At 37.6% G+C, this 22,731-nt stretch overlaps 1 protein-coding gene across 1 annotated transcript in view; it reads right to left on the reverse strand.

Annotated features, from left to right (window-relative positions):
- The window catches only part of TMEM67 (transmembrane protein 67), a 57,300-nt gene that overhangs the window by 12,074 nt on the left and 22,495 nt on the right, over positions 1–22,731 (reverse strand). Inside the window, exons 11-21 of the mRNA XM_041769488.1 lie at positions 22,074–22,139; positions 20,005–20,161; positions 19,106–19,229; positions 17,515–17,620; positions 8,450–8,506; positions 7,294–7,392; positions 6,016–6,114; positions 5,664–5,750; positions 4,864–4,963; positions 4,635–4,774; positions 2,632–2,772 (exon numbers count right to left, since the gene is read on the reverse strand). Coding sequence (XP_041625422.1) covers positions 2,632–2,772; positions 4,635–4,774; positions 4,864–4,963; positions 5,664–5,750; positions 6,016–6,114; positions 7,294–7,392; positions 8,450–8,506; positions 17,515–17,620; positions 19,106–19,229; positions 20,005–20,161; positions 22,074–22,139 — 1,176 coding nt within the window. The remainder of the gene's footprint in view (positions 1–2,631; positions 2,773–4,634; positions 4,775–4,863; positions 4,964–5,663; positions 5,751–6,015; positions 6,115–7,293; positions 7,393–8,449; positions 8,507–17,514; positions 17,621–19,105; positions 19,230–20,004; positions 20,162–22,073; positions 22,140–22,731) is intronic.

Genomic DNA, 22,731 nt, shown 5'->3' on the forward strand with positions numbered 1-22,731 from the left:
AGAGCACAAGCAGTGGGGAAAGGTAGGAGAAGCAGATTCCCTGCTGAGCAGGGAGCCCAATGCAGGACTTGGTCCCAGGACCCTGGGAATCACGACCTGAGCTGAAGGCAGATGCGTAACTGAGCCGCTCAACAATTTTTTAAAAAGATTTTATTTTTTTATTAGAGAGAGGGAGCAACTGTATGCATGTGTAGGGAAGGGGCAGGACAAAGGGGGAGGAGGAGGGACAGCGGACTGCAAGCTGAGCACAGAGCCTAATGCCAGGCTCTACCCCAGGACCAAGATCACCACCTGAGCTGAAACCAAGAGTCACTATGACACTTAACCGACTGAACCACCCAGGTGCTACAACAAGACTTTTTATGGACAAATTCATGGAGCTATAGCACATTTTTAAAGGAACTCTTAAAGATACTTGAGGAACAAACCCTGACAAACCTAGAATGTTATCGTGGAGAGAAATATAACCAGAATGATAGCGAAGTGAGAGAATGAGGTGAGACGGTGGTGCCTGAGATGCCTAGTTTTTGCCCCAACAATCCCCTCCCCTTTCTCCTTAGTGACAGACCCCTCCTTGGAGTGGGCGCACACTGTTGCCCAACTGGAAGGTACCAGCGCGGCAAGGTGTGGCCATGTGCCTAAGTACTGGCCAAGGAGATGCTCAACAGCACTTCTGAGAAGGCTCTTAAAGAGAGTGTGCACTATTCTCCCCAACTCCCTCCTTCAACTCCACCAGCCATTATGGACCACCAGGTGACCTGAGAGATGGATGTCCTGGGCAGCAGCCATAGAGCCACCCTGCACTGCACATCTCCACTCTCTTTTCTCATGGGAGAGATAAGGGTCATTTTAACTTCAGCCACTGCTATTTTGTTGTTGTTGTTGTTTTTGTTGTTGTACTCAACCAAATATGAAAAGCATCAGATGGTATTCTTCTAAATTCTCTACATCCAAATGAATCCAATCTACTCAGAAAAATGTGTACTGGTATATCTTTAAAATGAATTATTTTCTCACTATTATATTGAAGATAAACATCAAACCCCATACTCTCTTGATCCTATCTCATTTCAAATTCTAATTTGTTTGGCTTTCTTTTCTGATTGTTAAGCTATCCCTCACTGGATCTATCTCTGTAGTTTCAAGTTGAAACAAGTGTCACCAATTTAAAATAAATGTAAATTTTAAAAGTCTATCCTCAGGTTACAGAATGCCACCTGGAACCAATTCAATAGGAATTTCTGCATTTTAATCCCAAACCATGTTTAAAAATAGGCTGTTTTAGGCAGGTATTTGTTTGTCTGGTTAGAGGTAGCTCAAACCGATCTTTTTTTTTTTTTTTTTAAGATTTTATTTATTTATTCATGAGAGACAGAGAGAGAGAGAGAGAGAGAGAGAGAGAGAGAGAGAGAGAGAGGCAGAGACACAGGCAGAGGGAGAAGCAGGCTCCATGCAGGGAGGCCGACGTGGGACTTGATAGGTCTCCAGGATCAGGCCCTGGGCTGAAGGCAGCGCTAAACCACTGAGCTACCCCGGCTGCCCCTCAATCTGATCTTTCTACAGGTCCCATGTTCATTTGCTGACTTAAAACATAAAGGAATTTTTAATCCAACAGAAACTCTTTCCATTCATGGGAATGTCTGGAAGTAAGAGAAAGAAGTATAAATATAAGAGTTAAGTGCTTTAACTGATGCTTCTGTCCTTCCTTTCTTTTTTTTTAATGTCTAAGACAATAAAGGAAATGACCATAGAAAAGATGGGGTGCTGGGTGGCTCAGTCAGTTATGGATCTGACTCTTGATTTTGGCTCACGTCATGATCTCAGGGTTCAGAGACTGAGCTCCATGCAGGGCCCTGCATCAGGCTCCCATGCTGGGGAGTTCCAGGGCGTAGAACCTGCTTGGGATTCTCTCCCTCACTCTCTGTCCCTCCCCTCTGCCCGAATGGTACACGCAAACACTCTTCCTTTCTCAAATAAACAAATAAATCTTAAAAAAAAAAAAAAATGATCCTCTGTTTAGAGTCATAGGACTTGAAGCTGAGGTTTATTTTTATTTTCATTTTTCTCAATAAGTATTTCAACAAAAATTTCACAAGGGCTACTGGTCATGATATACAAATGTAGACAATAAATTGTATTTTAGAAAAGGGGGGAAGAAAATATTAAGGGTAGCTTAGCCATCCCTACAGCTTGTTTAAACTAAGCCATCCTCTGACTAGAAAAATGCAGGCTCTGAAAGATCCTTCAGAGCCCACTATTGATAAGAATGTGAATTCTGACATCAGATTGCCTGGGTTCATATTCCAGTTCTCCCAATCTCTAATTACATGACTTTAGCAAACTATTTAGCCTTTCTGTGCACCAGTGTCCTCATCTATAAAATGAGGTCTATTTTATAGACTCTATCCTCGAGGGCTTCTATAAAAATTAAGATGTACAATGCAATTAATTAACACAGTGCCTGGATAATAACACTACGTAAGAATTAGCTATTAACTATTATTGTTGTTCTCACCATCACCTTCCTTCTGTTGTAGAAACCAGGGTGTGGTCAATATTTAAAGATAATTAGTATGCAATAGTTATAAATACAGAAGGGCAATGTTGCCAAAAAGTATAATCTGTTGTTACCTGTATAATTCCAATGACTAGCCAAAGAGCAGTAGATACCGCATATCTCAAAATACGACTGTAAGGAGCTATGTAGCTAGGTGGGCTTCTGGAAAGACTAGAAGATGAGTCCATTAATGCTAAGTTCTTGAATCCCACAACCTGGAGTAAAAAGGAAAAATTTAAACAGATATGGATGAAGAAAATAGCTTTATTCTGAAAATGAGATGTTCCTATTTCTAACTTTAAAAGCTAAAATATTTACAAAAGATTATACAAACAGTAGAAACCTAAGTAAAAATAATTATTCAGTATTTTTTAATAACAAAGCAAAATTTAGTTCATTTGGAATTCTCTTCAATATGACTAAGGGCCAAATATAACTGTATTATTATATACACTGACAAAAGCAAAAAATTCATCAAAAGAATAAAACTTTCTTCAGTAAACTACCAATGAACAACCAGTATTTCACGTACTTTTAACATATGCCAGGTACTATGTAAAATACTTTATAGTTTTAAACAGTATTTTCCAAAATGTCTTTTGAGGAAGGTAACTTCTTTGAAAAAAGGAAGCCATGGTTAAGTAAATGTGGTCTGTACAGTATACTCATGTTCATGCCTTCCACTCTCTTAGAATAAAGGCTCTGGGAAGTTTTACAGTAAGAAAGCGACATGATTTATTGAATCCACTGTTTTCTAAATGTGCTTAACTAAAAAAAATCTTTTTCATATATTTTAAAGCTCTTTATAAAACACTTAACAGACAATACTATAAATGAATTTTTGAAAAATTGTTCAAATGCTTTGGAGGCATATATATTCTTCTCTTGGCTTTAAAAAAAGGAAAGAAAGGGAAAGGAGGGAAAAAGGAAGAAAGGAAGGAAAAAGGAAGGCAGACATAAGAGTTAATAATTCATATCTAACTTTATATAAGCAGCAAATTCCCGAGAAAGGTTATTACCTATATAAACATTTTTCACAGCTTAGTCTCATACTCAGTACAGAATACTTCTTTTCAGTAATACCAGCCAGATCTGTGAAATAACTGTAAAGGTATCATAACATGTACCCATTCTCTGTGCATAGTACAGCTGAGCCCCAGCTCTTGGCTCTGAGTAAGGTCCGCAGTATAGGATCCATAGGGCGTTCAGTGAGAATGTCCTAAAAACTTTCACCTTTAATAGTAGTTCTAATGCAGAATTCTAATTCAAGTAAGAACGTAAGTTAGAGAGGAAGTTTTTTTCAAAATATAGATAGCTAGGCTCACCTCAGAGCTACTCAATCAAACACAATCTCTAGTGGTGAAGCTTTTCACAAAAGTTTCCCTGGGGATTTGGATACAAACCAGTAGTTTACAAGCCATTCCTTATCTAGAATAGTTAAACTGAAAGAGACAGAGCAGAATGGTAACTGCCAGGAGGGGGAATGGGCAATTACTGTTTAATGGGTACAAAGTTTTAGTTGTGTAAGATGAAGAGTTTGGGTGCTTGGATGGCTCAATTAGTGTCTGCCTTAGACTCAGGTCATGATCCAAGGGTCCTGGGATCAAATCCTGCACTGGGCTCCTTGCTCAGTGAGGAGTCTGCTTCTCCCTCTGCCCTTCCCCCCTGCTCATGATAATAAATAGATAGATGATAGATAGATAGATAGATAGATAGATAGATAGATAGATAGATAGATGAAAAGAAAAGAAAAGAAAAGAAAAGAAAAGAAAAGAAAAGAAAAGAAAAGAAAAGAAAGGAAAAGAAAAGAAAAGAGAAGAGCTAGTCTAGGGGTTGATGGCACAACAATGTGAATGTACCTAATAGGATTGAACTGCATACTTAAAAATGATTAAGATGATAAATTTCATATCGTGTATTTTAACACAATTTTTAAAAGCCACTCTTCATAATGGCTTGATAACTTCAGAAAACTCTTTAGAAAACTCTTCCACTAATGTGAAAATGTATCTGGAATTATACAAAATTAGTATTTATGAGGTATTTATGAGTCACATAAAATTACAAAAGTTTATACCTCCAAAAAAAAGAGGACAGTAAGTATTTGAAAGAGTGGATTAATTTTTCTCACAGTCTGAATTTCATTCCATTCATTTGCTACAAAGTATGTTCTCCATATGCTCACAGGAACTGTGGCACTCCGAACACCACCCTCACCTGGTCAGAGAGATAAAATAAGTAAAAGGGTTTCATCTTTGTTCTGAAAAAGTAGCAAAAGAATTTTGGTACAATGGTTATTCAGTTACCTTCAACAGCTTTAAGAACCTTTCCTTTAGGTCGCTCCCAATCAATAAAGAATATATCTATGGTAATCTGGGACATAAGCTTATGCAAAAATTGCAGAGCCTGAAAATGACAAACAAAACACTTTAAAAGTATCCACACTAAGCCTGTTTATGAAAACAATACTGATTTTTGGGGGCGCCTGGATGGCTCAGTTGGTTAAGTGTCTGCCTTTAGCTCAGGTCATGATCTCAGGGTCCCGGGATCTGGCCTTGTGTAGGCTCCCTGCTCAGTGGGGAGTCTGCTTCTCCCCCCATGCCCACCCCTCACCACCGTTTGTGCGCTCTCTCTCAAATAAATAAAATCTTTAAAAAAAAAATTATTATTTTTTAAGAAGCAAATATACTGTTACCTCAAGAATATACAATTTTCACAAATGACAAATGAAGTTATATCATTAGGGAATCACTAAAAGCTCCTTAAATAACATGGAATCGCCAAATTCACAAAATTTTCATACACATTAATTTGTCGTCCCTTCTTTAAAATAGGGAAAAAGAAAGTCATATAATGAAATATCACTTTATCAAATTAGCTATAACTTGTATTAATCTAAAACTACTTATCATGGCTTCTTAGAACAATTATTTAAGCTGGATTTTCAGAATGAACCACCTAGTATAGATAAAAGTAGATACCCTTGGTAAAATAAAATAATTCATGCTTTCTTTTAAAATCAGCTAAATTTTACATTGAAAATTTTGAAATCATTTTAATTTTAAAGACTTATAAGTTTACCAGGAACCTGTCCTTTAAAACTTACCTTCAAAGCAAAAGCACATCCCACATAAGTAACAAGATGTTCTTCTTGAGACGGGACTGGCAGCAAAACAGAGATAGATTTCTGTGCCTGTGATAAAAATTACCCTGGTAATGGTAAATATGACCATTCAAGGTTTTTAATAAGCACACTTTAAAAACCAAAAAAAAAAAAAAAAGCATAGAAAAGGAAAGTGGTGATACTTAATAAACAGCACATTCAAGGAATGGTGGTGTAGCATGTACTGCCGTACTCTGGATCAGAAATACACCCAAATAAAAGTAGTTCCTTCATAATGACAGCTTACCATCTATTCAAGTATCAACATTTAGGTTAAATTCAGAAACTCACTTACTTTGAAGAAAATAAGCCAATAAAGACCTGTTCCCACAGTGATGATAAAGAAAACATTGGCCAGATCACCAGCATAGTACACCAAGAATTTCATAACTGTCTGCAATTTAGAAAGAGAATTATAGCTGTTATCGACTCGGTCTATTTATACCATCACTTTCAGTAACATATTCTGTACCCAGTTTCTCAAGCTTGAGGCCTTGTTTCACATGTCCATGGATCACTCAGTTATAAAGCCCAACGGTGGCCACCTCCTGGATTCCTTTGGATCTGTGCCTTTCAGTCCATTCCCAAAAGCACTTGTCTTACAAAACCCTTCTCATCTTTCACCATCTAAGAAAGTTATAATGCTTCTTAATTCTTTCACAGTTTGGAGCCCCCACCCCAATCAATCCTTTATACTACCACCAGACTTAGTTTCCTAAAATGTAAATTGGACTGTAAATGTAAATTGTACATTCTAAAAATGTACAGAGACTCTCCACTAAAGAATAAATTCCAGCCCAAAAGGTCCTTCACAACCTAAACCAAAATGGACTTTTTAGCCTCATCTGCCAGTTTCAACCACTTACTCCATGATTAACTTGCATTGCAATTATTCTGTAGAATGAAATGGACATTGATTATTGTTTCATCAAATATTCTTTTCTTCTGTGTGGCAAATTCTCTTGAACTCTGAGAGTAGAGACCAGAACGGTCCTTGCCCCCCGAGTCAGGCTCCATGCTCAGCAGGGAGTCTGCCTGAAGACTCTCCCTCTCTGTTCCTCTCACTGTACTCTCTCTCTCCTCTCAAATAAATAAATAAATCAGATGGGTCATATTTGGAGGAGATATTTCAACATCAAAAACCAAAAGGGGATTCATATTTAGAAAACACAAAAAGCTACTTTAAGTAAACAAAAGAAACTGGAAACCTAACAGAAAAATTTGCAAGGGATATAAACAGGCAGTTCACAGAAGAGGAAGCCCAAATGATTAATGAGGTATATGAAAAGCAGATAAATCAAAATGAAACTAAAAATGACATGCTATTTATAGTGCCACATTGGCAAGAAATGGAAAGGCTGGAAAAATAGCAAATGCTGATGAGGATGTGTGGAAACCAGAAAAATGGTTTCCCACTGCTGGTGGGTGTGCAGACTGGCATATAGCAACATGGGAGGGAAATGAGGTGTGCATATACCTCTGCTAGTTATATACCCCAGAGAAGCTGTATCTTAAAAGAAGGATACAAAGTAGTCAAAAGATGAAAATATACTTTAAACTCCTGAGACCATACCTGTAAATCAATCATGGGACTCCCAATGCGCCTCTTCCACCCTGCTGTCTTCAGAAGAGATGATAAAACAGCCAGTCCACCCAAAACACCCAAAGCAATCTAAAAAAAAGAACATTTTGGGATATATGCAATTTTCCTCATCAGTGTTCAAATATGCAAATAGAGCATAAAGAAGTGCTCAAGAAAAGAAATTGTGGCAGGCATGGTGAGAGGGCATAGGGGCCAAATTGAAGGAACTCCCAACAGTTAAATCTAGGAAAATTGGAGCAAGATAGATATATAGTAATGAATTATAATCACTAGAATAAAATAAATATCCAGGAGTGCATACTGAGTTAAAGAAATAATTGAATAAATAAATCCATGTGGGCAAAGGGACAACTTCTCCTTATAGTAGAATTCCATTTAACAAATATAAATGAAGGAAATAGAAAAAATCATTATCAGGCAGATGATACAGTAATACTTTTTATAGATGAGAATATCACTGGATACTAAAATTAGAGAACAAAAGGATTAATGAGAAGCAGAGTATTTGCATCCTCTCAAGTATTTCTCCACAAGATACTTAATTACAAATGGAAAAACACAGTGGAGAACTCCACAGACACTACCTTAGGCATATGACCCAAGTTAACATCATTAATAATAAGACATCCTGACACCATGTACCCTCTGATATGATGTACTGAGAGGAGCACAACATCGTATCTGTGGTATCTATGTTAAAACTACATGAACTTGATTTAATCAAGGGAAAATATCAGATAAACCCAATTGAAGGCCAAAATACCTGACGAGTACTCTTCAAAAGTGGATGGGGTTATGAAAGACAAAGATTGAGGAACTGTCACAGATTTAAAGGAGATTAAGGAGACATGACCACTGAAAGCAATATGCAACCCTGGGCTGGGTCCTAAAATGGATAGTGAAAAAACTTGTGAAATTCAGAGTATGTAGACCAGCTAATAGGATTACATCAGTATTAATTTCCTTATTGTGATGATTGCACTCTGCTTATGTAAGATGTTAACATTAGAGGAGGCTGGCTGAAGGATATATGGCAAAACTATTTTGACAACTCCCCTGTATATCTAAATGTTTTAAAATTAAGAAATATACCATAGATATTTTTAACAAGTTAAAATAAACTTACATCTGTCTGGACTTGTGCTTCTCCTTGATTCATTTCATATTTGACTGAGAAAGAAATCTGTCATTTAAAAGACAGTAAATTAACCATACTGAAATTATGTAACACAAACTTACTTTTACTATAAAGATGTATTTGTATATAAATGCCATTATTTTGAATCTATCAATATTATTAGAGTTGACCCTTATTTATACATAAATGGAAATACTTTGAGGAATTATTCATGATGCTTTGAATATCCCTTTTGAACACATATTAAAGAAAGAGGGGTTCATTAGCAACTCCTTTAGGTTCATTAACATCAATCAAGCCAAACTAATGGTATTTCATTTTCTGATAGGTTTGTGTAACTGAGGAATGTGACTAATCTTGTATTTAGCAACTGGCTCAACAATCGCACTCTCAGAAGGCAGATTATTCAACGGGCTGATCAAAAATCTTAGGGATACCACTATATTAAGAGACAAGAAGGGAAAGAACAACCAGTAAAGGGCAGAGAAACAGGACTGTGAGAGGAAGGAGAGGCGAGATAACTGAAATCTTGCCAAGATCACAGAACAGAGGTTCAAAAGTCTTGAAATACAACGTCAAATGTATCAATGTCAAGTTAAAGAAATAAAACCACCGCATGTGGAATTCATTGTTGACCTTTAAGAAAGAGGTTTATAAAGAAGCAAAATGGCTGGAGCCAGGCTGCAAATAATGAAAGGGTAAATGGTTGGGAAATCAAGGAAAGATACAGGATAGCAAGGTGAAATGCTGGAGGAATTAAGGGAAGTTTTATTGTTTGGTTGTTTTCCTTTGTTTTTAGCAAGGGAGGAAGTGACAGTTGTGAAAAGCAGAGAAAAGGGCCCAGCAGAGGGGCTGGCTGAATAAGGGATTAGGGCTGAAACAGGATACTGGAGAAAGTACTGCAAACAAGCACAGTAGAAGATTAATTTAAGAAAGGAGGAAGGGCTCTTTGTTCTTAAAAACCGGAACAGGAGACAGGAAGGATAATGAAACAGAGATTCTGAAGCATTAAAGGGGGAATCTGAGGAAACTCAACTGAGGGGAAATCTGAGGGATGGTCCTGATCTGCTCAGAAAAGATGAGGGAAAGTTATTTGCTATTGATAAGAGCGCAGAGATGTAGCTGAATGATTAACTAATGGAAACTTTTTGCAAAAGCTGTCATGAAAAATTAAGCAATGATGGAAGAACTGTACATTCTACACTTAGAACGAACCTGGGGTGGATGTCATCAGTATTGTTTCATGATTCTCTCAATTCTTTTTCTATGATTTTCCACTTTAACAAGACCATCTTTGGAATACTTTAAACAACAACAAAAATAGTTAAAAGTTTTTAACTGGAAGTATTTTATCTTAAAACAAAGGTACTCTTGGTTACCCAAGAAATTTTAAACCAGGCAGCCTTTTGCTATTCAGCATGTTTCTGGATTTTCCTCTTCTCCTATTATGGTGCATACAAGCTCAGGCAATGGAAACGAATTTTAACACCCAATTAGGTAATACAAATGAGGATGTGAAATCTTTCAGAGGAAAGTTAATGCTATGTGCCTACCTTCTGCTTAATAAAAGCCTGAATCCAGTAGCAGCTGAGTATAAGCACAATAGAGAAGCCAAAAGTACTGGCTGTAGGAACTAGAACATGAAAATTCAGAAATGTAAAATAGTGGAAATTAAAAGCTATTAGTGAAGTTTGTAGGTAGGGAATGTTTCAACATCTCTCACATTTCCAGAGAGGGAATCTGAGGAAAAACTATAGGAGGACTACCTCTGGTGTCAATGTCTAGCCCTCTGTCACACACCCCTCCTGAGAGCAGGGAGGCTTTCCCTGACCCAAGAGGTTGGGAGAAGGAACTGAGCGTGCGTGCGTGCTCCGCCTGTTCCAGGCTTGTTCCCTTTGGCATAGGCCATCTTCAGGGTATACGAGGTCTCTCCTCCATACAGGCCGTCCCACGCAAGAGAGGCCTTTAGTTCTGTATTAACTTTGAGTTGAGGAAGTAGTCCGAAGACTACGTGGCTGCAGGACCAAACTGTATCCTCTACTTCACTTCAGTACTACTAGCTACCAACTACAGACAATATGAACCTCTTTCTACCTGCTGAAGTGTATTTCCATCCAGGGAGCAAGCCTGGTGAGAAGAGAACACACGTGTCTGCTGAACATTTGAGTTTCTGGTTTCATTCACCAAGGAAGCAAAATCTTAGTGCAAGCAAGTTGGCAAAGAGGACAGGGACAGATGCTGCACATCTCTGCATACCCTAAGATCCCAAACAGGGATGCCCAAAAACTGCTGGTGATGGTGTCTAGAGAAAAACTTAATTCTTGCTTTTTCACCTGAAGGATCCACAAGAACTCACCTTTATCATTATTAGTAAAAAGTAATTAAGACCTGGAGGGAGTCCAAGATGATGGAGGAGTAGGAGACCTTAGTTTTGTCTGACAGGTCCCAGGAATTCAGCTAGATAGCTATTAAATCATTCTCAACACCTGCAGACTCAACTGAAGATCTAAGAAAAGAATAGCTGCAACTCTACAAATAGAAAAGCAACCACTTTCTAAAAGGTAGGAGGTACGGAGAGGTGAATCTGAGGCAATATATGGGAAGAGAAACAGCGGGCTGGCAACCGGTTACTGGAAAGTGATATAGCATCCAGACACAAAATCAGATCTTTTAAAAGTCAGCTCCAGAGAGGGACAGCCCTGCCTGCAAGATGCTCAGGCAGTGAAGTAGGAGCGGAATCCTAAGCGGAGCAGTGTGGTCTCAGGATCCTGGAAGTCACAGGAAGCCCGGGCTGCCTGGGTGCGGCAGTGTACCCAGGCATGGGGCAGGGAAGCCAGCTGCAACCGGCGAGCCCAGGAGGGGCCTTGCAGCTCGGGGTTGCCATGAACAGAGAACAGAGGCACAGTCCACACCACTGCTCTCTAAGCAGGGGCTCAGCAAACGGCAGAACCATCAAGCCCCTGGCTACCCTGGGAGGAGTGAGGTGAGAGTGAGCTGCAGGAGTCTGCAGGGCTCTGAGACTCAAAAGGGGGTTGCATCCCTGAGGTAGAAATGCTCGCTCACAGGCTGGGAGAGCACACGGTGGAGCCAGAGGCGTGGTTGACTGCTTTTCCTTGCGGGTGCACTGAGGAGGGTGGCCCGAGCTCTTGGTTCCAGGACTGGAGACTGGGAGGCCACCACTTTCAGATCACTGATTACTGCAAAACGCCAGCGCTGACCGGGGGAATAGAGCCTATAGAATTCATGGAGTTCTTTTTTCTCATGATACTTGAGTCTTTTAATTTTAATTTTTTTCTCTTTCCTTTTCAACCAATTTCTTATTTTATCAATGCTGTTTAAAAATCTGTCTTAATTTTCATTTTTACAGTTATATTCTATCCTTTCATTGTACTTAATTTTTTTTATATATGTAAGCTTTTCTTTCTTTACAATTTTGGGATGGAGTTTCTTCTAACAAATCATACATAATACACCCAGAATCTAGTGTATGGCTGTTTTCTTTACCTGATTATATTCAGGTTTTTTTCTTTCTTCTTTTTTTTTTCTGTTTTGTTTAAGTCTTTTTAAATTTTCATCTTTACATTCTATCCTTTTAATGTATTTAATTTTATTTTTGTATATGTATGTTTTTCTTCCTTTACAATTTTGAGATGTAGCTTCTTCTAATAAACTGATCAAAATACACTCAGAATACAGTGTATTGCTCTGTTCTGTTCACCTGTTTATATTCCTTTTTTTTCTTCTAATATTCATTTTTATAGCTACATTCTAACCTTTCATTGTATTTAATTTTTTTTTTAATTTTTTTCATATATGTTCTTTCATTACAATTTTGGGATCTAATATTCTAGCAGATGGAATAAAATACACACAGGATTTAGCCTATTGCTCTATTCTATTCACCTGTCTGATTATATTCTCTCTCTTTTTTTTTCAGTTTTGGGTCTCTTCTGATTTGTTTAGCGTATATTTCTCTAGGGTCGTTGTTACCATTTTAGTATTTTGTTCTCTCGTTCATCTATTCTTCTCTGGGCAGAATAACAAAATGGAAAAACTCACCTCAAAAAAGAGAACAAGAGGCAGTACTGACTGCCAGGGACCTAATCAGTATGGACACAAGTGAAAAGTCAGAACTAGAGTTCAAAATACTGATTATAAAGATAATAGCTGGGTTTAAAAAAGCATAGAAGACATTAGAGCATCCCCTTCTGGAGAAATTAAAGAACTAAATCTAATCAAGTTGAAATAAAAAAGGCTATTAATGATATGCAATAAAAAAATGAAAGCTCTAACTGCTAGGATAAATGAAGCTAAAAAGAGAATTAGTAATATGGAAGACCAAATGAGGGAGAATAAAGAAGCTGAGAAAAAGAAAGATAAACAACTACTGGAACACGAGGGGAGAATTCAAGAGATAAGTGATACCATAAAATGAAACAATATTAGAATAAATGGGATCATAGAAAAAGAGGAAAAAGAGGGAGAGGCAGAGGTGTATTGGAACAAATTATAGGGGAGAACTTCCCTACTTTGGGGAAGGAAACAGGTATCCAAATCCAGAAGGCACAGAGAACCCACATCAAAATCAATAAAAATAGGCCAACACCCTGACATATAATGAAACTAGCAAATCTCAGAGACAAAGAAAAAGTCCTGAAAGCAGCTCAGGACAAGAGGCCCATAACTTATAAGACTAGAAACATTAAACTGGCAACAGACCTATCCAAAGACACCTGGCATGCCAGAAATGACTGGCATGATATATTCAGGGTGCTAAATGGGAAAAATACGTAGACAAGAACACTTTACCTAGGTAGGATGTCATTCAAAATAGAAGGAGAAATATAAAGCTTCCAGGATAAACAGAAACTAAAAGAACTTGTGGTCACCAAACCAGCCCTACAAGAAACAATAAAAAGGGATCCTTTAAGTGAAAAGAGAGCCCAAAAGTAACATAGACCAGAAAGGAACAGAGATCATATACAGAAACCATGACTTTACAGGTAATACAACAGCACTAAATCCATATCTTTCAATAGTTACTCTGAATGTAAATGGGTTAAATGCCTCAATCAGGAGACACACGGTAAAAAAGCAAGACCCAGTGATATTGTCTGCAAAAGATTCATTTTAGGCCCAAAGATACCTCCTTCCAGATTTATGTATTTTTTTAAACTTTTTTTTTTTTTTTTTAAATTTATGATAGTCACAGAGAGAGAGAGAGAAGCGCAGAGAGACAGGCAGAGGGAGAAGCAGGCTCCATGCACCGGGAGCCCGATGTGGGATTCGATCCCGGGTCTCCAGGATGGCGCCCTGGGCCAAAGGCAGGCGCTAAACCACTGCACCACCCAGGGATCCCTAAACTTTTTTTTTTTTTAAGATTTTATTTATTTATTCATGAGAGAGAGAGAGGCAGAGGCTTAGGCAGAGGGAGAAGCAGGCTCCATGCAGGGAGCACAACATGGGACTTGATCACACCCTGGGCCAAAGGCGGCGCTAAACCGCTGAGCCACAGTGGTTGCCCACCTCCAGATTTAAAGTGAGAGGCTGAAAACCCATTTATCATGCTAATGGAATTTAAAAAAAAAAAAAGCTGTGGTGGGAATCTTTATAACAGACTAACTAGATTTTAAGCCAAAAACCCGTAATAAGAGATGAGGAAGGACACTATATCATAATTAAAGGGTCTCTTCAACAAGAAACTCTTAACAATTATAAATATTTAGGCCCCTAACATGGGAGCAGTCAATTATATAAGACAATAACAAAAATAAAGAAACACATCAATAACACAATAATAGTAGGGGACTTTAACACCCCTCATAGTAATGGAAAGATCTAAGCAGAAGATCAACAAGGAAACAGGGCTTTGGATGACACACTGGACCAGATGAACTTGACAGATATATTAAACATTCCATCCTAAAAGCAAAAAATACACATTTTCCTCAAATGCAGATGCAACATTCTCCAGAACAGATCACATACTGGGTCACAAATCAGGTCTCAACCGGTACCAAAAGACTGGGATCACTGCCTGCATATTTTCAGACCACACTGCTTTAAAACTGGAACTCAATTACAAGAGGAAATTTGGAAAGAACTTAAATATAAGGACGTTAAAGAGTAGCCTACTATGGAATGAGTGGGTCAACCAGGAAATTAAAGAAGAATTAAAAAATCCTGGGAACAAATGAAAATGAAAACACAACTATTCAAAATCTTTGAGATATAGCAAAGGCGGTCCTAAGAGGGAGGTATATGGCAATACAAGCCTTCAAGAAACAAGAAAGATCTCAAATACACAGCCTAACCTTACACCTAAAGGAGCTGGAAAAAGAAGAGCAAATAAAGCCTAATCCCAGCAGGAGAAAAGAAATGATAATGATTAGAGCAGAAATCAATGAAATAGAAACGAAAAGAACAGTAGAACAGATTAATGAAACTAGGAGCTAGTTCTCCGAAAGAATTAGTAAGATTGATAAACTCCTCCTGTTCAGATTTATCAAAAAGAAAAGAGAAAGGACCCAAATAAAATCATGAATGAAAGAGAACACAACCAACACCGAAGAAATACAATTATAAGAACATGTTATGAGCAACTATATGCCAACAAATTAGGCAATCTGGAAGAGATGGATGCATTCCTACAGATGTATAAACTACCAAAACTGAAACAGGAAGAAACAGAAAATCTGAATGACCCATAACTAGCAGGGAAATGAAGCAGTAATCAAAAATCTCCCAACAAACAAGAATCCAGGGCTGATGGCTTCCCAGGGAACTTCCACCAAACATTAAAGGAAGAATTAATACCTATTTTTCTGAAGCTGTTTTAAAAAGTAGAAATGGAAGGAAAACTTCCAAACTTGTTCTATGAGGCCAGCATTACCCTGGTCCCAAAACCAAGGACCCCACCCAAAAGGAGAATTACAGACCAATATCCCTGATGAACATAGATGCCAAAATTCTCACCAAAATACTAGCCAACAGGATCCAACAGTACATTAAAAGGATTATTCACCACAACCAAGCGGGATTTATTCCTGGGCTGCAAGGGTGGTCCAACATCCACAAATCACTCAATGTGACACAATCACATTAATAAAAGAAAGGACAAGAACCATGTGATCCTCTCAATAGATGCAGAAAAAGCATTTGACAAACTACAGCATAGTTTCTTGACTAAAACTCTTCACAGTGTAAGGACAGAGGGAACATACCTTGATACCATAAAAGCCATATACAAAAGCCCATAGCTAATATCATTCTCAATGGGGTAAAACTGGGAACTTCTCCCCTAAGGTCAGGAACACAGCAGGGATGTCCACTATCATCACTGCTGTTCAACATCGTACTAGAAGTCCTAGCCTCAGCAACCAGACAACAAAAAGAAATAAAAGGGATCCGAATCAGTAAAGAAGTCAAACCCTCACTCTGTAGATGATATGATACTCTCTGTGGAAAACCCAAAAGACTCCACCTCAAAATTGGTAGACTCATACAGGAATTCAGCAAAGTGGCAGGATATAAAGTCAATGCACAGAAACCAGTTGCATTTCTATACACTAACAATGAGACATAAGTAAGAGAAAGGAAGGAGTCAATTCCCTTTACAACTGCACCAAAAACCATAAGATATCTAGGAATAAATCTAACCAAAGAGGCAAAGGATCTATACTCAGAAAACTATAGAACACTCATGAAAGAAATTGAGGAAGACAACAAAGAAATGGAAAAACATTCCATACTCATGGATTGGAAGAACACATATTGCTAAAATGTCTATGCTACCTAGAGCAATCTATACATTCAATGCAATCCCTACCAAAATACCATCAAGTTATTTCAGAGTTGGAACAAATAATTCTAAAATTTGTAGGGAACCAAAAAGACCCTGGATAGCCAAAGGAATGTTGAAAAGGAAAACAAAAACTAGTGGCATCAAAACAGCAGACTTCATGATTATTACAAAGCTGTAGTCATCAAGACAGTATGGTCCTGGCATAAAAACACACACATAGATCAATGGAACAGAATAGACAACCCAGAAATGGACTCCCAACTCTATGGTCAACTCATCTTCGACAAAGCAGGAAAGAATATCCAGTGGAAAAAAGTCAGTCTCTTTAACAAATGATATTAGGAAAATTGGACAGCCACATGCAGAAGAATGAAACAGGACCATTTCCTCACAACACACACAAAAACAGACTCAAAATGATGAAGGATCTAAAAGTGAGGCAAGAACCCATCAAAATCCTAGAGAACACAGGCAGCAACCTTTGTGACCTTGACCGCGGCAACTCCTTCCTAGACAGGTCTCCAAAGGCAAGGGAAACAAAGGCAAAAATGAACTATAGGGACTTCTCAAGATAAAAATATTTTGCACAGCAAAGGAAACAGGTGACAAAACCAAAAGACAATCTACAGAATGGGAGAAGATATTTGCAAATGACCTATCAGATAAAGGGCTAGTATCCAAGATCTATAAAGAACTTATCAAATTCAACAACCAAAGAACAATCCAATCAAGAAATGGGCAGAAGAGATGAATAGATATTTCTCCAAAGAAGACATCCAGATTGCAAACAGACACACACAAAAATGCTCCACATCACTCGGCATCAGGGAAATACAAATCAAAACCACAATGAAATACCACCACCTCATACCAGTTAGAATGGCTAAAATTAGATGTTGGCAAGGATGCAGGGAAAGGGGAACCCTCATACACTGTTGGTGGGAGTGGGAGATGGGGGGATGGGGTAATTGAGTGGTGGACATTAAGGAGGGCATGTGATGTAATGAGCACTGGGTGTTATGTAAGACTGATGAATCACTGACCTCTACCTCTGAAACTAATAATACATTATACATTAATTAATTGAATTTAAATAAAACCTAAAAATGTAAAGTAATTAAGAGTGGACTATATTAAATACAGCATTTATTTAAAAGTTGAAAAAGGACTAAAAGCCTTTGCCCATTAATGTAAACTGCATCAATATTCCATTAACAGACATAGAGACACTGAACAGCACGGGACTTACCTTCACAGACTGGCTGTTGGGATCTTTGACATCAATGTCACTGTACGCAATGGTAATTAAAGGAGGGTATATATTTCCATTTTTTGTATTAGGTACAAGGTGGATGCTGTTTATGAGAAAATACATTTCTAGTTATAAAGATATCTAAGTGTTTAAGCATTCAGTTAACTTACTGGATGTTTTTTTTGTTTTTGTTTTTTTGTCTTTTTTTTAATATGGATAGTCTTGGTGATCTCAGAACCAACCAGTTAATAAGGACTAGGGAAGGTCAAACATAAACTAATGATAACAACACAAGCTATCTTAAATTTTACAAATGAAATCACTGAAGTATTGTGAACCATTTCTGAGGTTTTGATTTTCAAAAGAGAAAGATGTGGGTGACGGGCACTGAGGGGGGCACTTAATGGGATGAGCACTGGGTGTTATACTATATGTTGGCAAATCTAAATTCAATAAAAAAAAAAGAGAGGTGAATTCTTCACAAAATAATGTGTGTCATATCTAGTACAATTTATGGCACATAGTGGAGTGCATTTTGCTGAATTCAATGCATGGTATAATTTGTAAATTCAAAAAGGAAAGTGCAAACACTAGGGGGTGGCATGGTTTCACTACAATCAAGTCAGACCTGACTAGATCCAATTTCATTTTTACTAGTGATACTACATTAGTAGATTAAGGGAATGCTAAATAAAAACACAGTACATTTGGACTTCATCAAGATATAAAGGCTTCTGTACCACTTATACCTCATAAGACTGAGATGAAAATCAGAATGAAATAACAATGAAAAAAAGTTTATTAAAGTGCTTCAAAGTGCCAGACTCATAAGATGATGGTGTTGATCTTCACCAGTGTTCAAAGTACACACCAAAAAATATGGGGGTGGGAAAGTCGGTTATGATCTAGAGGTAGCAATCTCACACTGAAAAGAGAAATAAGAGCTGCATGGCACTACTCTTACAGTAGGGTCATCATTAAGACATCCTAAGAAGAGGGAGGTGTTGCTAGTTAATCTGGGCCAACCCAGACCAGTAGCTATGAAAGGAGGTGAAAACACACAGGAGGCCTACTCATTGCAAACACTGGGTGGGCTCTTTCTACCATTCCCATTTCAGCCCACTGCTGTTTAATTCCCCTCCACCTTTCAACCCATTCTAATTCAGCAGGGCCAGAGAATGAATTCTGAAAAAACTCAGGATCTTCTGATATAATTCTTCCCTTGGAGCTCCTCACTTCTACTGGTGCATACCAATCTACACAGATTAAAAAAAAAACAAAACTTACATATTATTCCAATTCATTTGTCCTTATAGTTTTCCTCTTGATAATTACTAGTAAATACTTTCATTATAACATTTTCCTGTACACTGCAAGCTTAATTTAGAAAAATAGATGTTTGGGATGCCTGGGTGGCTCAGCATTGGAGCATCTGCCTTCGGCTCAGGGCAGTGATCCTGGGGTCCTGGGATCAAGTCCCACATTGGGCTCCCCGTATGGAGCCTGCTTCTCCCTTTGCCTGCTTTGTGTCTTTCATGAATAAATAAAATCTTAAAAAAACAAACAAACGAAAAACATGTTTGTTCACCTCAGTGATATCTGGGTAGCAATTCGAATTAGTCTTGGCTGACTTCCTAAGTCATTTTCTCGTCCACTTAGTGCATCCACCAAGAAAATGCGCCGAGTCAGAAGCCACTTGCCAGAGCTACTGTCTTTTATCATAAAAAGAAAGAAAAAAAGGTGGCATTAAAAAAATACCTTCAAATTGTTCAAGATGGCTCTCAAGGAGAAGTTTACTGAATAAATTTAAAACACAAAATCAGTACATTCTGTTTTAGATAAGATGGCTGCACAGGCAGTTATTGCTGTAAGAAATTCCTGGTAATAGCTTTTCCTACCTCACCTGACTATGGTCTGATTGTTTGGAAGATATTTTCCCTGCAAATTACCTAATAAGGATTTTAATGATACGAGAACAAAATAAATGAATTATCAGGAAAGCAGCTTTAGAACAGCTGAAGAAGTGCAGCCCCAATTTTCAGTTCTACTAATTTTTCTCAGCTTATACTTAAATGATAGTATTAATTTTTAAATTTTTTTTTTTTTTTTTTTTTTTTTTATGATAGTCACACACACAGAGAGAGAGAGAGAGAGAGAGAGAGGCAGAGACATAGGCAGAGAGAGAAGCAGGCTCCATGCACCGGGAGCCCGATGTGGGATTCGATCCCGGGTCTCCAGGATCGCGCCCTGGGCCAAAGGCAGGCGCCAAACCGCTGCGCCACCCAGGGATCCCTAATTTTTAAACAATACCCTGACACATTTGGTAAAAATGTCTAAATAAACCAGCCCCTCCTATTGTTTTACTTTTTGGTAGACTGTATAAAACCATATAACAAGAGAAAATCCATAACCTTTTTTATAACCCATGATTTATTAAATTATCATGTTGTTGGACTTATTTATTGGTTTTTAGCTCAGATGTCTTACCTTGGTTCACAAATATTTTATTGTATTGAAGATTTAGGTTTAACACAGGCACGGCCCAAATATATTGGTCCTGATTTTCATCAGTATATTCAAGGCACACATCATAAAATATAGGAGAGGGAAAGTCCGTTAAGATCTTAGAGATAGGAATCTCACACTGGAAAATAAAATAAAAAATAAAAGCACTGAAAATTAGAAAGCATATTTAGTATCTTTTAAATGATAATGAATATGTATCTCATAGCTATTAATTTTGTAAATAAAGTATCTTTAAACTATCTTGTTTATATGCATTTCAATGCGCCTTCTAAAACATGGATACCATAAATGACTCTTTTAAAGGCCAAAAAAGTAAGAGTAAAGAACTGCCTAGTTCTTGTCCTACAACACAGCTGGAGAGGGTATGCCTTAATTCTCAACTTGAAGCGTACATTAGTGAAAAAGTTTAAAAACTACTTTCCTATAGAATGAGGTCTTAATTCTTTCTCCTGATGCACAATGTTGTCTGTGATTCCCTTAAAAGAGTCAGGCTTATCTCCCACTGCTCCCTACAGTGTTAAGGTCCATTCAAACTAATCTACTTGCAGTTCCTAAACACACGATGCTATTCTACATCTCTCTGACATTGCAAACATTCCTGCCTGACATTCCCTTCCCCACTGTGTTTCACTGGTAAACTCATATTCGTTCTATAAGCCCAAACATCACTCATTCTGAGAAGTCTTTTAGTACTTCCCCAGGAACTGCTGATGTGTCAATATGGTACCTTGTACACACCACATTCCACATTCTTTGCAATTCTTTGTCTAGGTAACTCTTTTCTCTACTAGGCTGTAAACTACTTCAGAGGCAGCCAGGGTGAATGGAAAACCCAGGGATTTCAAGCATAATAGAACACTGGCTCCACAATTTACCTGATGCAAGATCTTAAGTCAATTACCCAACCTCCCTGAGCACCATTTCCTCAACTCCAAAGCACAGATAATGAATGATATGTATCTCATAGCTATTTCACAGATGAAATGAGATAACAAGGGTAAAATGCTGAGCATCCAGCAGCAGGCATTAACCAGGATTGATTCTCCTGACTCACGGTAAACACATAACGGTTCTTTTTTCTTTTTTAAATAATACATAACTCATATATGATAATAAAAGTAAACGCATGTTCATGATAGAGGACTTGGAAAATATAAAATAAAGAAACCAGTCACTTGTAATCCCATCATGTAGAGATAACCACTGTTAAAAATGTTTATTGTCAAAAAGAAAAAATGTTTATTGTCTTCCAATCCAGTTTCCATGATGACATTTTCATCACAGTTCTGTTCTATGGTGTGTGTATATGCATTTTTTTCAAGAAGTATTTTTGTAGACAAGTCAATGTCTTTCAAAAGTTTAAGGACTCATAATATTCCTTTGTATCATACTGTAATTTCAAAACTGGGTTTCCAAAGGAAGGAAAGTCAGGGAGGATAGAGGAAGAAAAAGTATGGAAGGAGAGAAAAAGTAGCCTTTGTACTTGTTAACTGGGGGGGGTAGAGGGAGGTGAGAGTAACATTTTTATTAGTCACTAAAAATAATGTTTTCACTTTATTTTAAAATGCTTAGAATATTATTTTTTTTTAATTTTTATTTATTTATGATAGTCACAGAGAGAGAGAGAGAGAGAGAGAGAGAGAGAGAAAGAGGGCAGAGACACAGACAGAGGGAGAAGCAGGCTCCATGCACCAGGAGCCCGACGTGGGATTCGATCCCGGGTTTCCAGGATCGCGCCCTGGGCCAAAGGCAGGCGCTAAACCGCTGCGCCACCCAGGGATCCCCTAGAATATTATTTTTAAAACCTATATGCCTAGAAGTAAATGAACAATAATTATGAAAATCTTACAGTAGATGGTATTTAAACTCTACAGAAAACAAGGTAAGACTTTCTGCACCCAAATTATTAAAAAATTTTATCAGTGAAATTATTCATTATTAAGAAACATTTTGAAAATTCAAAGATCATTCCAATTACCGTTGATGTGAAAAATGAAGCTAAAATATAGACTAATATAGTTCAAACTTACATTTTGTTGATAGGTTGTTCCAAAAGAATAAGCAGCATTCAGTCTTATCTCTGTGTCTGGACAAAGCTATAGCAAAAAAACACAACTGATTAATATTTCAGAATAATGTTTTCTTTGCTTGATTGGGGTTTAGTCAAGAGTTCTTTTTTTTTTTTTTTTAATTTTTTTTTTTTAATTTTTTTTATTTATTTATGATAGTCACAGAGAGAGAGAGAGAGAGAGGCAGAGACACAGGCAGAGGGAGAAGCAGGCTCCATGCACCGGGAGCCCGATGTGGGATTCGATCCCGGGTCTCCAGGATCGCGCCCTGGGCCAAAGGCAGGCACCAAACCGCCGCGCCACCCAGGGATCCCCCTAGTCAAGAGTTCTTAAACCCCAACATAACATATGCCTTATATAATACTATTTAAAGTAGAAGTATTTTTTTTTTTTTGGAAAGCAAGTCATCTTTTAAGAGCAGCCTATCTTACGTTCGAATGTCATTAGGAAAGAAAGATGCATATAAACACAGCAGTATTCACATCTCATGTTCTGCTTTTTTTTTTTTTTGATTGTTTATTGCTAGTATTCATTTACCTATTTATTTTTAAAATTAAAAAAATTAATTTAAATTCAATTAATTAACATAATGTATTATTGGTTTCAGAGATAGAGGTTA

The sequence above is a fragment of the Vulpes lagopus genome, chromosome 9, assembly GCF_018345385.1.
Source record: "Vulpes lagopus strain Blue_001 chromosome 9, ASM1834538v1, whole genome shotgun sequence".
Classification (NCBI taxonomy): domain Eukaryota; kingdom Metazoa; phylum Chordata; class Mammalia; order Carnivora; family Canidae; genus Vulpes; species Vulpes lagopus.